Source organism: Pterocles gutturalis, unplaced genomic scaffold (genome assembly GCF_000699245.1).
Source record: "Pterocles gutturalis isolate BGI_N339 unplaced genomic scaffold, ASM69924v1 scaffold17059, whole genome shotgun sequence".
NCBI lineage: Eukaryota > Metazoa > Chordata > Aves > Pterocliformes > Pteroclidae > Pterocles > Pterocles gutturalis.
The window spans coordinates 13,706-26,698 of NW_010133555.1; the positions used below are offsets into that span (position 1 = coordinate 13,706).

Below are 12,993 nucleotides of genomic sequence, written 5' to 3' on the forward strand. Positions count from 1 at the left end.
GCTGCGAGACACAGAGTTTGCACCATGAAATACAGAGAAAGCCATTTATGGTGTTTAGTATGAGGACGCGGGAGAAGTGGAAAGCCTGATTTTGCCCAAATGAAAGGCAACTAAGATCCCTCAAATGCTATAGTGAATTTCACAGATGTTATACTAAAAAACAAAAAATCTTCCTGTTCTCTCCCTACAGTGCCACAGGACCGAGGTATAAAGTTTATACATGGTGAGATACATTCACTCAAGTTAGAATTGATGATAACAAAACAAAAAAGACATGACACTAAAATAAAGATGTTACGAATAAGCTGAATTGAGGGAAATACAGAAGTCTGAACAAGAAGCCTATGGTCTACCAAGCCGTTAAGACTCTTGTAAGTAAAAGGGGCAAGTAAGGCACAGGTGCCCAGTGAAATCCAGTCTTCCCATGTCTTGCACATGGTAACAGAAATAACTAAGGTGGGACTGGAAATCAGTGACTAGACTATGGAGCTCCACAGCAACACTGATCTGTCATCTCACCGAGAGCAAAGCTAAGAAACATCTCACAAGCAGGCTCTATGCCTGAAACAGTCTTTCATGTTTCTCCCCAGTGGTCCACAACACTCCCCACTAACCTCTACAGATCTGTCTCTCAGCTTACAAGAAAGGGCTCTCAAGAAAATAATCAAAAGCACGCTAAGCTAAAAATACCACAAAGGACTGTTTGCCCTGCTGCTAAACAGATGGGGGATTCCTGCCAAACAGTCCCTAGTACGGAGCGCAGCCTGTCACTGCACAGAATTGTTGAAATGGCTTTACCTGGCAGAGTGTGTGCAGCCAGCCTGAAGAGTTCCATGTTTTAAAATAAAATGTGCAATGTAGAAAATAAAAATAAAACTGCAAACAGCGTGATCCCTATTCACAGGCACAGAGCGGCAACACACGTGGAAGGTCCTAGCTGGATGGATGCTGATAACTCTCCCACAGTCAGAGCAAGGGAAACCACCCACTCAGCCTGTTCACTACTTCTGCAAACTCCTGGAAAAGGAAACTATCAAGAAATCAAAGGTATGAAGTATTTCCTTCTACCCAATCAAGGGAAAGGAAAACCAAAGAATATAGTGGAAGCTGATGTGAAGTATTTCTACCATACTTGGGGTTACTGAAAGCTGTAAAAAAAAGCCAGACAGCCTTTGAGAAGTGGAGCACTGTTGCAGCCTTTGGAAGAGGCAGGGATTCGAACCCACATCAGTACAGAGATCTGAAGTGGGGAAGATGACTCAAGAACACTGAAAAGCCTGCAAAATTTGGGAGCTACTGTGCAGAAATGGAGAAAAGACTTAAGACTAATGTTACTGATAGCTATAAAGTAAGGGGAGGCTGGGCTGCAGTGAGGTTTGACACTTAATAGAGCAGATTTGGCCAGAAGTGGAGTAGAGGAGAAAGGCAGCAGTGCTCTTGAGTCTGACACTATGATGCTGCACAGGAATATAGCCATGTACTCAAAAAGGAAGGTGTCCCTAGTGCTACCTCTGCTGTAAATATTCCAGTTCCTCCCTTTCTGGCATTCCCAGTCCCCAGTCAGATTTACCTCAAACTGTAGTGGAGTATTGCAGCGACTAGCAGCCAGAGAAGGAATTGGTGAGAACATCATGCCATAACCATTGCGACTCTCCTCCTCTCCCGGCAGCGATGAGCAGGGTGTAGCCAGCTGTGGGCTCGCTGAGCCAGGGACCGAAGGGATGGGAGGTGGAGGGGTGACGGGAGACAGCGGCCTCAGCAACTTCTTAACGTTCTGCTCCATCAAGTAGCGAGACTTCCATTTCTTCAGGGGACTCAGCAAGTCTGAAAAATAAACGAAGCTGAGGATAGGGCTGCAACTTTAACTGCGTACAAATCACACACTGTCTCCTTCTCCCTACTCCCAGCCCAAATGGAGCCCACGAGTCTCCAAAGTGACTACGAAAGAGTCCTAAAAACGAAGTACTTCTGAAGTACTTCTGTGCCAGTCCTGAGACACGTCTAGATACAGATAACAGAACAATACATAATTGGGAACATACGGTGAACAAGGAAAAGAAATATTTCAACTCTAAGTAAGCACAAGAGGGAGCTAGGGGAAAGGAAGACAGGAAGGGATAGAAAGAGGAGGGGAGAGAGGAAGAGAGGGGTCAGAGGACATGTCACTGTCACTACTATGAACAAACCACAGACAGCTCAGTTATCGTTACCTGAACCTAATAGTTCCCTTTAGCCTACATCAATACAGCCCGAACACGTGTCACTCCCACACAGGATTAATGCCTTTCCCTCAGGCCTACCCCTATTCAAAATATATATTTTTTTTATGCTTATTTAAAAAAAAAAAAAGTCTTCAGTCAATTCTGCAGTTGAGTTGTTTGCTTCTTCAGATCTTGCTGGAGGATATGCATTTATTGGTTCTGGCACTTTCTTCATTTCTTATTCATCTAACTTTTCAATAATCAATTCTGTATTATCTGTGTGTTGTCTAGCCTCCTGTTTGTCGTCCTTGGAAAACTGATCCCTGACTGGGCAGATCTTCACCCTCTTTCTCTGTAGAAAGATTCAGACACAATATTTAACCATTCTGCCACTTTACTCACAGATTTTTAGCTTCTCCATCTTTGAGACTTAATCATTCACTTATCACATACGTGCCTGTGAGACTTTGCTATATCTTCCTATAGTCAGCAGATATTTAGTTGTCCATCTAACAGCATCCTGAAAAAAATTATATTGTACTCTTTTTTTTCTCCTCTATTGGACAAATGATCACACTGCACTGAGGTTGATGATGCAAGATAAAGCGATTATCTTTTCACAGGAAAATATTGAGAAACTTTACACATGCTCACACTAGAATGGCTCTGCAGAAATTCGAATGAACGGCAAAGTCACATTCTCACCTGCCATAAAGCTGTGCCACCAAGGAGCAGCCATCCTGCGCAAGCTGCCTTTGTTATTCAGCAGCTTCCCCAGTTTCACTCAAGCCACCCACGCTGCCCTGACGGTGCTGAGCACTTACCTGTGTCATCTTTGCAGATGCTGGAAGAACTGCTGTTCTCGTTACTTTGGTATAGACATTGGGTTCTGTTCTCTTGCGGAGCTGGTGAGGTCTGAGTCATCCCCTCTTCCAAGGCTTGTTTGATCCAGCGCTGAAACAGAACGAGACTACATAAGCGTGCAACCTCCCCGGTACTTTCTATGTAATCTTGCAGGATGTACTCAAACTCCTACGCTTCTGTGCAGCAGGGCAATCTGCTCAGAACACTGATATTACCTCCTTCGCGTGCACTCGCAAAGGAACCCATTAGAACACATTAGAGCTGAGTCTAACACCTACTGGGATGGGGCCGATTGCGCTCTTCATGGGATGTATTCTGGGGATCAGCAGTCTTCAGCAGTAACACACAGATCAGTAAAGAGTAAATTACAAATTAATAAAATCCCAATCTCTGGCAGCTAAAAACTACTAAATGCAATCTTAATTAAAAGAAAAGGGAGATAAGTATGATGAACTATCTTAAAACGCTGATTTTTGCAAAAAAGCTGTTTCCTGCCCAGGACCACAACCACACTGTCCCCCTGCTCCACTAAGCCGTATTAGAGCTTAACATAGATCCTGCTCTAACAATTCCAGCAAAGAAATGGCTGAGTTTAATCTCGTAACAATTCTTCCAGGACTGTACTTGCTGCCAGAGACAGAGCAAGAATATCTGATAAAATGCAAGCAGCAGATTACAAGGGGGCTAAAACAAAAAGAGAATAATAAAGGTAAATCTTTTAATCAGCTACTCATAAAAGAGATAAAAGTCACGGTGGTCTTCTGAACACAGAGCATAAAGAATGTTTCACATCTCATGCAAGTGAACATGAAGTCTCACAAACCAGCTGCTGCAGTGGGCGTGCTAGCCCTGTATCTGGATACAAACTGACTCCTGACGGCAGGCAGAAAACCTTTGCTTACTTTACAATTAAAAAAATAACTGCCACAATAGAAGGGAAACACCGAGGTGATTCAGTAAAATGACAGCAAACTGCTGGAAAAAAACCCAAACAGGAATTTGCATTTGTGCAGTTTACCCAAGGGACGCTACCAGCTTTTTCTTCTCCCAGAAAGGTTTAAAATCAGATTTACCTTTCAGTAATCTACAGTTCATCTGCAGCCAGCAGTATGCATCCTATCACAGACAGAGGTGTGTGAAGTGGAAACTTCACTGCAAGGATGAAGAGCAGGTGATGGGATCTATTTTGATGGCCTTCTCTACTGTACAGCAGATGCTTCTCTGCTCAAACATAATCTCAACGGATTCCACTGCGGCCACCAGGAAAAGTGAGACGTGCCAGCCAGTCTGGAGCACTGCTACCCCAAATGCGGCATCTGATCTGCCAGACAAGTCACTGCACAACGCGTGATTAACGTGAGCAGGTTGTACAGTTCGGTTTCCTTGCGAGGTTCGGACACTGGCACACTTTGGATGCAAACTGAGATCATCAGCTGAGGTTTTCTGGCACAGTCCTCAGGAGTTTAAGGAAGAGGTCTGCTGACAATCCAAGAAAATATGTGATCTATTCCAACAGCCTATTTTATAAATCAACCCTCCTGACTGAGCAGTCAGAAGCGGACAAGACAGAAAGATCAGGCCTTGAGAGAGCAATGACATCAAGGTCTGGACCACTTCTAGACCTCAGCTGGCTGAAAAGGAGATCTTCCCTGTGAGAGTTTTCTAAACATTCCTGAACATGAGAAGCAGACGTTTGCTACAACTCCAGACTGTTAGTGATTAGAACACAGAATACCAGCAAGCTTTTCCATGAAAAAGCTGGGGAACTCCTACAAAGTGGATGAAACCCCTTACTAGAACAGTTATCAATTATTTAGTTTCAAAAAGTAGAAATTTAACAAATTACTTTCTGCAGCATCTGTTCTGGACACAGAAGCTTTCACTATTTTATTATTTAGTTAGACAATGGAACAGGCAGCATACCTAAGTTTTCAGATGATGCCACTGTGGGAGAAACAAGAACACACTAGAAGACAGTATTCAAGATTTTCCTACTAAATGGGGAAGTGGATGGGGAAAAACAGGACACAGCTCAGTGCAGGCTAGAATAAAGTACCACATAAAGCCAGAAGCAATCAACTCTAAAATTACAGGCTAGAAAACCAATGGGTTGTTCTACCAAACACAGTAAACCACAAACTGAAGTCTAAATCGTCCTGTCAAAGAAAACTCAGTGGTCATAATGGGATGCACAAAATGGGCTACAAGACACAGAGCAACTCTCTGCACTGAAAACGCTCCAGCTGCAACCCAACAGCCAGTTTTGGACACTCAGCTTCAGGTAAGACATGGACTAAAAGGATGTTGTCCATAGTGAGACCAGTCCACTCCCTCTGCAGCAGTGAGAATTATCATATGACGAGGAAACAGCCAAAGGCAGCAAGAGATTGGAAGACCTGCTCCATAACAGTTTTCACCAAGCTGTGAGCTCGCTGGCTGTTGTACAGCAAATCCACCAAGCGGAGAACTTGGAATAAATCTTCCCATTCTGGTCTGGATGCTTCTTTCTTCCCTGAGGCTCAAAGACACTGTGTTAAGGGTTGAAAAAAGCAGCTCTAAGCTCGCAGCTCTCAATTTAAAGATTCACAGCAAGATTGCCCAGGCACATGGAAACAAATATGGTTTTGTTCATACAAGCAGATACGAAAGAGCTTTACCTAGAAAGGAAATACCCAAGAGAGACCCGAGCTGCTTTTTGTAGGTGCCTGTTAGTGCATGACAGCAAACTGGATGAAGGTGGAAAGAGCGAAGTCCAAAACTTCTCTCTGGAAAAGCTCCCTCAAAGGAAGGCAAAGAAACCAGGACATGGTATCTGACTTTGAAAGCTACCAAGACTGGAAGATTAGAAAGGATTTACATAAAACTGTTCTCAGGTAATCATACAGGAACTGGAAGAGCCTCTGAGCAAAGGTGGCAGGCGATAGGCAAGATGGTTTCTGATAGAAGTCTGACTGAGCAAACTAACCTGAACTGCTGTTGCCCTGCAGATGGGTAAATGAGTTTACTGGCCAACTCAAAACTTTCTAAACAACAAAGGCTCTCCAAAGACAACGGCTCTTGACTGAGGCACTGCATTCTTGACGTCTTCTGCAACACTGTCCTACCCCCACAATGCCAACCATCCTCTGAACTGTTAAAGTAGTAACATAAAACTTTCTAAGGGCAACAATTATAACTCCTTGAATCACATATGCTGGATAACAAACAGCCACTGCAGCTTTGAAAGTACACTCTTCTGAGAGGAGAGTCACCGAACAGTTGTTCTAGCATGGTAAAACGCAAAAGGATGAAAACTGAACCCTGCCTAGGAGAGGGTCAGCAAACACAGCCCGAAGACCGCACCGACACACCACGCAAAGCCAGCTCTGCAGAAATACATGGAAATAGGCTCAAAGAGAACACAGCAACTTTACAAGTGTGCCAGCAAGAGCTTGATGAGTATATAGCCCCTGAAGGTGAGACATGAGCAAACATACCTTTTTACAGGAGCTGTAAATTCCATCCAACAGAAAGGGCCTTCGACGTCTCTCAGGGTTGAAAGGTGAACCAAAACGAATGTAGTGTTTAGGTGTGGTACAAATAAGTGGGGAGTGGACGAGACCGGGCAACATATTGAGGGTAGTTGCCAAAACTGTTGGGTCTGTAGTAATGCGCAGAGGGCATTCAATAGGGCACTCCTGCTTTTCTGCCTTGTCATTCAGCCACTCGGTAACAAGGTACTGAAGGGGAAAACACACACGTCAATGCAACTAGCATAGGTGAAGAAGAAAGGCAACACGGCACAAAGGCGCATGGGGAAGCAATGCTCAGGTCAGCCCGTATGCTACACATCTCTCCTCCTCAGCAAATCCCCAGGACTTCCTGTGTCAAACCCAAGTCTCATCTGCTGCAGGCACAACAGGTAATCCAGTTTTACAGAAGTGGCTTGATTTTATGCTCCATTAATTTTATTAGAAGTTTCTCCCAAAACTTGAATATCATGTTCAAAACTAGTTTCTAGCTGCAACCCCAAATGTATTAATGGCTAATTTACGCCCAGTATGTGGCAGCTGCCCGCTATCTTTGGCAGTTTTCCTCCTTTCCCTTAAAAGTTTCTCCCAGCTTGTACATTAGAGTCCGCAGTCACATTCCCTCTTGGCCTTCAATTCTAAGCTGAAAGCCAACCTCTTCTACTTTGTCCTAAACAAATACCTCCCAGCCTGCCATCCCACCCCATCCCACCCCATCCCAAAAAGATACTGCCACCGATTCCCACACCAAATGCATTTTTATGCCATTCTAAATTTATTTTTAAATTTCAACTAATCTTTACAACATAATGGCTCCACTTTTATCACCTGATTCCCTTGCCGGTATACACAAGAGAACCTTTGTTTTACCATCCTTTACAAGATACAATAACCCTGGTTATATCAAGGTGGTTTTTAAGCAAGTCTCGCTACACCTCTATGCTGCTCCATTTAAGGTAACTTTCTCGGTTGACAGTCTTTTCCTCCTTGCTCCTAAGACACTGGGAATATGCAGAAAACTTCCAGAGATCATATGCATCCAACCTTCTCTAATAAACATCCTGCCTTTTGGACCCAAAAGCTAGTGCTCTTTTGCAAACTACTGACATCTAGTTTTTAAGTGCCAGCTACGCCATCAGAGGTGTAACAACCACTTTTGCATCCTGCTGCCAACTGTGCATAGATCCAGAACCACCAGCACTCCTCATCCTTCTGTCAGTACCTTGCTCCCCTGCACGAACAACACAAACAGCTCATTGTCCCCATGGCCTTCGCCAGCCATCTCCTAAGCCTCTCACTGCCCTCCAGACCAGCACTAAAACATCTGCTTTGCTTCTCTCCCTCAGGGCTCAGCCTCCATCACCCGACTCCTTATGCTGCCAAGCCTCTCCAACCTTTCTCCCCAGGGCCCCTCAAGCTGGAAGCAGTTTCTTCCTCACACGCACAAAGCTGTATAATTTGCCTCTTTCCAGATTCTTTGCTGCACTCAAAAGTGACACCCTTCCTGTTGCACCTCTACCTGTCGGTATCCAAGGTCTATGTAGACTTGCTGTAAAGATCAGCTAATTTATTTTTCAGATCTTAGTGTGCACAGGGCCAAGCAGCCAGATTCTGATCCATGATGGGGGCTCTTAGCCACTACAAAACAAATAATACAGTAAACATAAAGTCACATCATTCCAACTATTTTGAAGAACTGTGTCCCCTGAGCTGACTTTTCCCCAAAGGCTACACAAAACCTCTTTTTCCACCTCTCCAGTTTGAGCACTCGATCATACTTACCTTTTTAGTTTTGGGGTACTTTACTGCAGCTCGATTAGACTGAGATCCTGCAGCCAGGATAGCAGTTGGGTCAGATCCCGTCAACTGTCTGCCTTCCCCTGGACCTTCCACATTGCTGACATCTGTTGCGGTTACCAAGCTGGCAGTGCTCCCTTCCTCTGGGACAGTCTGTGCGAGTTCAGCTTGCTGGGAACTGGCTTGTTTCTGCCTTCTCAGTCTTTGTGCTGAACTGGTCCGGTATCGAGAGAAGCGGCTTTTTGGTCGAGGCCTGGAGGCTTTTGCTGGAGCTGGCTTCGCAACTGTTTTCTCGGGGACAGCATCCTACAATATAAACTGTCATTAGTCTGAGCACCTCTAAGACTATTCCTTTTCTCTGCATACAGGGTTAAAGTTGGGAAATTTATTTATTGACGCTACCTGACTCAAAATCTGTTTGGACTCTGTACTGACTCATAAAGTGGCTTTGGGGACCCTTCTAAAACACTGGCATGTTCTTATTTTGTCTGCTGTGTTCTTAAAGGGGTCAAAAACAACATTGGTCTTAGGGAAGACAGCAGTAGTATGAAACTTTCCACTTGTCTCAGGGTACTGGCTCTTACTCCTGATCTGAGCTGATGTGCATAACTCCAGGCAAGCCTCTCAGCCCTGTCACACAATGGGAACACACATAACCAAAGTAGATCAGGCAAAAAAAACCAAAACAAAAACAAAACCCAAACCAAAGAAAAAAGCAAAAAAATTCCTCAACCACTGCAGTTACACATCCAAATTAAGCTCACACCAGTGCAGAAGGTGCCCACTTGGTGAAGAAGCTGGGCTTGTTCAGCCCAGAGAAGAGAAGACTTAGGGGGACCTAAAAGCAGTTTTCTCCATCCAGAATGAAGCCACCAAGAAGACACAATGGTGCATCAATGTACCTACACTGAAATGAGAGGCTCAGACCAGATGCAAGGCAAAATTTTTTCACCATGAGAAGAGTCATGAATTGGAAGATGTTTCCCAGAGGGGCTGTGTACTCTCCATTCTTGGAGGCACTCAAGACAAGACTGGGTAAAACCTCGGCCAACCTGGTCTGACCTCAGAGCTGACCCCGGTGCTCCTCAAGCAGAATGGTTACAGACCCCATGATGCTCCTCCCAGCCAGAACGATCTTATGATCAGAGATGCTGCTTCTGAGCTTGGTACAAGCTATTAAGCAGTCCTATCTTTGTCTTACCGCCACTTGTGAAGACCGTCGTGTGTTCACCCCAGTACTGTTGTTACTGGTAGGAACGTTTGGAGCAGCAGCACTTGGTGCTGAACTTGCATCTTCCGTTTCTGGAGTTTCTGTCTTTACTTCCTCCAGCTCAGGAGCTTCAGAATTGATGTTGATTTCAGTATCAGTGCTGTTACGGTCTGATGGCTGCTCTCGTCTCCTCTTTCTCTTTTCCAAGTTCTCAAACATGTGCATGATGGCTTCCACCTTCCTGTCTTCCCGGGACTAGAACACAAGAGTAAATTTAAGTCAGCACTGCAAATTAGGCACATAAAGAGGAGGCAGCAAGAACAGATAAGGGATGCAACACAGGAAGCAGAACAACTGCCAAACAGCAGTGACAAGAGCCAGAAAGGGGACAGAGAGAAGCAGTTCTTTTCAGATATTTGCATTTTTCAACATGGCAAATTTCCCAGAATAACAACAACATAATCATGTGTTCATGGAGTAACTAGAAGAAACAGACTTTGTTCTTAAATAGGGCCACTTAGATATTACTGAGTTTTATTTATAAAATAGCCACAAGGAAGTGCATAATTTTGAAGAACTAAAAATCATACGAAAGAATAGAGTGAAGAGGTGACCTGGAAACAAATAAAGCTACTTGCTAATGACCAAACATTAGAAGCAAACAGAAGCCAGAGGCAAGAGAAATAAGTGAATAAGTAATTTGCAGCGAGTATAACACACCACACAAACTAAAATGATCCAGATTCATTCCTTCCCTGATGTCAGGAGATCACCCAGCTCACAAATAAAAGCTCTTGTCTAAGCGGCTTACATAGTGGATAAGAAAAACAGAACATGAGAGAAGAAAGAGGCAAAACAAAGTTATTTATTAGGTAAAAAGAAAGGACAGGAAATCTTATCACCTAGGTGTGTCAGAAATAATTGATAATTATGTTTGTGAACGGCCCAGCACAATAATGGTGCAGTGACTGGCTGAATCAAGTGGATTTTAAAAAGGGGGGTCAAGTGCCTTCTGAGACTTGTCATGGAGGAGAAAGTTCCTTGAAGCACACAGCAGCAGTCAGTCATAGCAGCCTGGCCTTTACAGTCTTCTGTTTAAAAATATCCAACACAGACACAAAAAACTAGGGACTGGGAAAACTATAAGTACTGGTATTTACCTAGTGCTAAGTATAGAAAACTGAATCTCATTAAAGGAGATTAACTGGTGAAACATACAGGAACAGGGCTTAGAGGCTCACGGGAAACTGACACTTCACTTGAACTACACTGTCCCAGAAAGAGAGCAGCCTCCCTGCATTAAAACTAAATCTTCCCTCCAAGCTTAAGGCCAGGCTGATGGAAGACTGCTCTTACTCGAATTTCAATAGAACCTGCCTGCTTTATTTTGCCTGTTCTAAAAAATCCATGAGATAATCCAAGGATGTCTCTGCGGGATGGCACTATCGTAACACTTCAAGCATTCTCAGGAAATTTACACACAGAAGATCCTTATCTTGATTAGAGAAAGAAGGGTGATTAAGGTATTTGGTGAACAAAGAGAACTCCTAGCTCCAACACCTTTGTTGGCTGGTGAAGGATGGGAGCACTTTTTTTCCTTGGGTTTTTGGTTGGTTACTCTGGGATTTTTGTTTGTTTTGGTTTGTGGAGGATTTTTTTTGTTTTGTTTTAGTTAGGAGTTTTAAAATGTTGTTTTGTTTCAAACTAGTGAATTAAGTAGAGCCAGAACAGCTCCATTCACATGCATAAAACATTCTAATCCAGGGAGCTATCCCAGGTGTCATAAGAAGCACAAGAAAAAAAACCCAGCTCTACTCAGTACAGAAGGAGGCTGAAAAGGAACTGTGCTATCAAGATTCAAGGGCACTAAGAAATATTTTGATCAAGATGACTGATTAAGACAATAATGATTTTGGAGCACAAAGGGATTTCCTAATAAAGAACACAGCAAATTTTGTTGACTTGTGCCAACAGTGCTGTTGGTGGTCTACTCCTCAACTTTTGCCACTTGATCCTACCCTTTTCCCATACGGAAACATGTTTATAAACCCATACACGGAACAGATACATAACAAACCTAACCCAGGAAAATGGGTCAAGTTTTAACAAGAATCAGGTTCTGGTTCATCATATGGCTCCACAAGTTCTTGTACTGGCAATAAGGAAGGGCAGCGGGAACATAAAAAGGGTGAAATTACCTTCTCTGAATCTGGTCCCGATTGTCTTGCTAATGGTGTGTTTTAGAGTAGCCCTGAAAGTAACGGCTAAACCTTTCCACCAGGAAACAAATCTGTCATGTACCTTCTAACCTGCAGTACCCTAACAAAAATCCTGTGGTGTGGAGTCAACCTGGGAGCTTTTTGGGTTTGGTTTGGTGGGTTGGTTGGGTGTTTTTTGTTTCGTTGGTTTTGTGGGTTTTTTTTTTTGTTTTTTTTTTTTTGGTTTTGGTTTTTTTGTTTTGGTTTTTTTTTGGTTGGTTGGGTTTTTTTAAATCAAATTACTGAAGACCACTGACAGTTGGAATTTGTGTTGAAACAAGTGAAATAACCAACTGGACCTGTTGGTCACTGCACGAAGCAAGTCCTAAGGTGGATGATACCCAGAATGAGAAAGGTACTTGCCCGTCGGCTGTGGACCAAGGCTCCCTGTTCATCTGCAGGCTCCTCTTTCTCCCCTTCTTGTTTCTCCTCCTTCTCTGCTACCTGAAAGAGAAGCCCAGACTCAGTATGTCAAACAAAATTAAAAAGTTTTAAAGTTATCAAGATTCCCATGGTAATCTAAGGTGCTAAAGGTTTACAAAAGGCCTCCTGTGGTTTCTGTTCTGAAGATCCCAGGCCTGTATTGGATCAGATTCCAAACCACTGAACTATAAAAATATATATAACAAACTGTTGAGAGTTTTACCTCATTGTCACTGACTGCAGCAGGTCCCTCAGGAACTTCCTCCGCTTGTTGACTGCTGTTCTCATCTGACGCAATGCCCTGCTGTTCCATTTCTAGTTCCTTTCGACGGGCTTTTCGCCGGCGTGTTTCTGCCCCAATCAGTGTGCCTAAAACAGGTGGAGGTAGGTGTTCTGCAGCATTTGGGCTACGTTTCTGCACAGGGCAATTCCGGTTCCCCTTGTGACACGCACAGTCCACTTTATAGTTGCTGCTCCAAAACACAAACATAATTCGTGTCACTCTTCATTTCTCAACCCTTGTACAGAGACATTCAATGCAACTCCTACTAAACATCTCACCACGTGCCAAAGCAAGGACAGCAGGCTACCTTATGGCCTCTATTGGAGAATATGCCAGCAGAACTGGACAGAATAGCCGGAAAATGCAATTCAGTAGAAAACGGAGCAAAATGTAGAATGCGAGGAAAGGGCTGGAGGAAGATGTCCAGTCCAGGAGGGCAGTGGAGAGC

General features: G+C 43.8%; 1 protein-coding gene across 2 annotated transcripts in view; it reads right to left on the reverse strand.

Moving 5' to 3' along the window:
* The window catches only part of SETD5 (SET domain containing 5), a 40,724-nt gene that overhangs the window by 12,503 nt on the left and 15,228 nt on the right, over positions 1 to 12,993 (reverse strand). The window contains exons 11-17 of one of the 2 annotated variants that reach the window (XM_010081286.1): positions 12,486 to 12,732; positions 12,203 to 12,283; positions 9,573 to 9,836; positions 8,357 to 8,677; positions 6,542 to 6,784; positions 3,026 to 3,155; positions 1,571 to 1,824 (exon numbers count right to left, since the gene is read on the reverse strand). In XM_010081286.1, the coding sequence (XP_010079588.1) occupies positions 1,571 to 1,824; positions 3,026 to 3,155; positions 6,542 to 6,784; positions 8,357 to 8,677; positions 9,573 to 9,836; positions 12,203 to 12,283; positions 12,486 to 12,732 (1,540 nt within the window). Of the gene's footprint in view, positions 1 to 1,570; positions 1,825 to 3,025; positions 3,156 to 6,541; positions 6,785 to 8,356; positions 8,678 to 9,572; positions 9,837 to 12,202; positions 12,284 to 12,470; positions 12,733 to 12,993 lie in introns of both variants that reach the window. The other variant, XM_010081287.1, reaches the window with a different exon arrangement.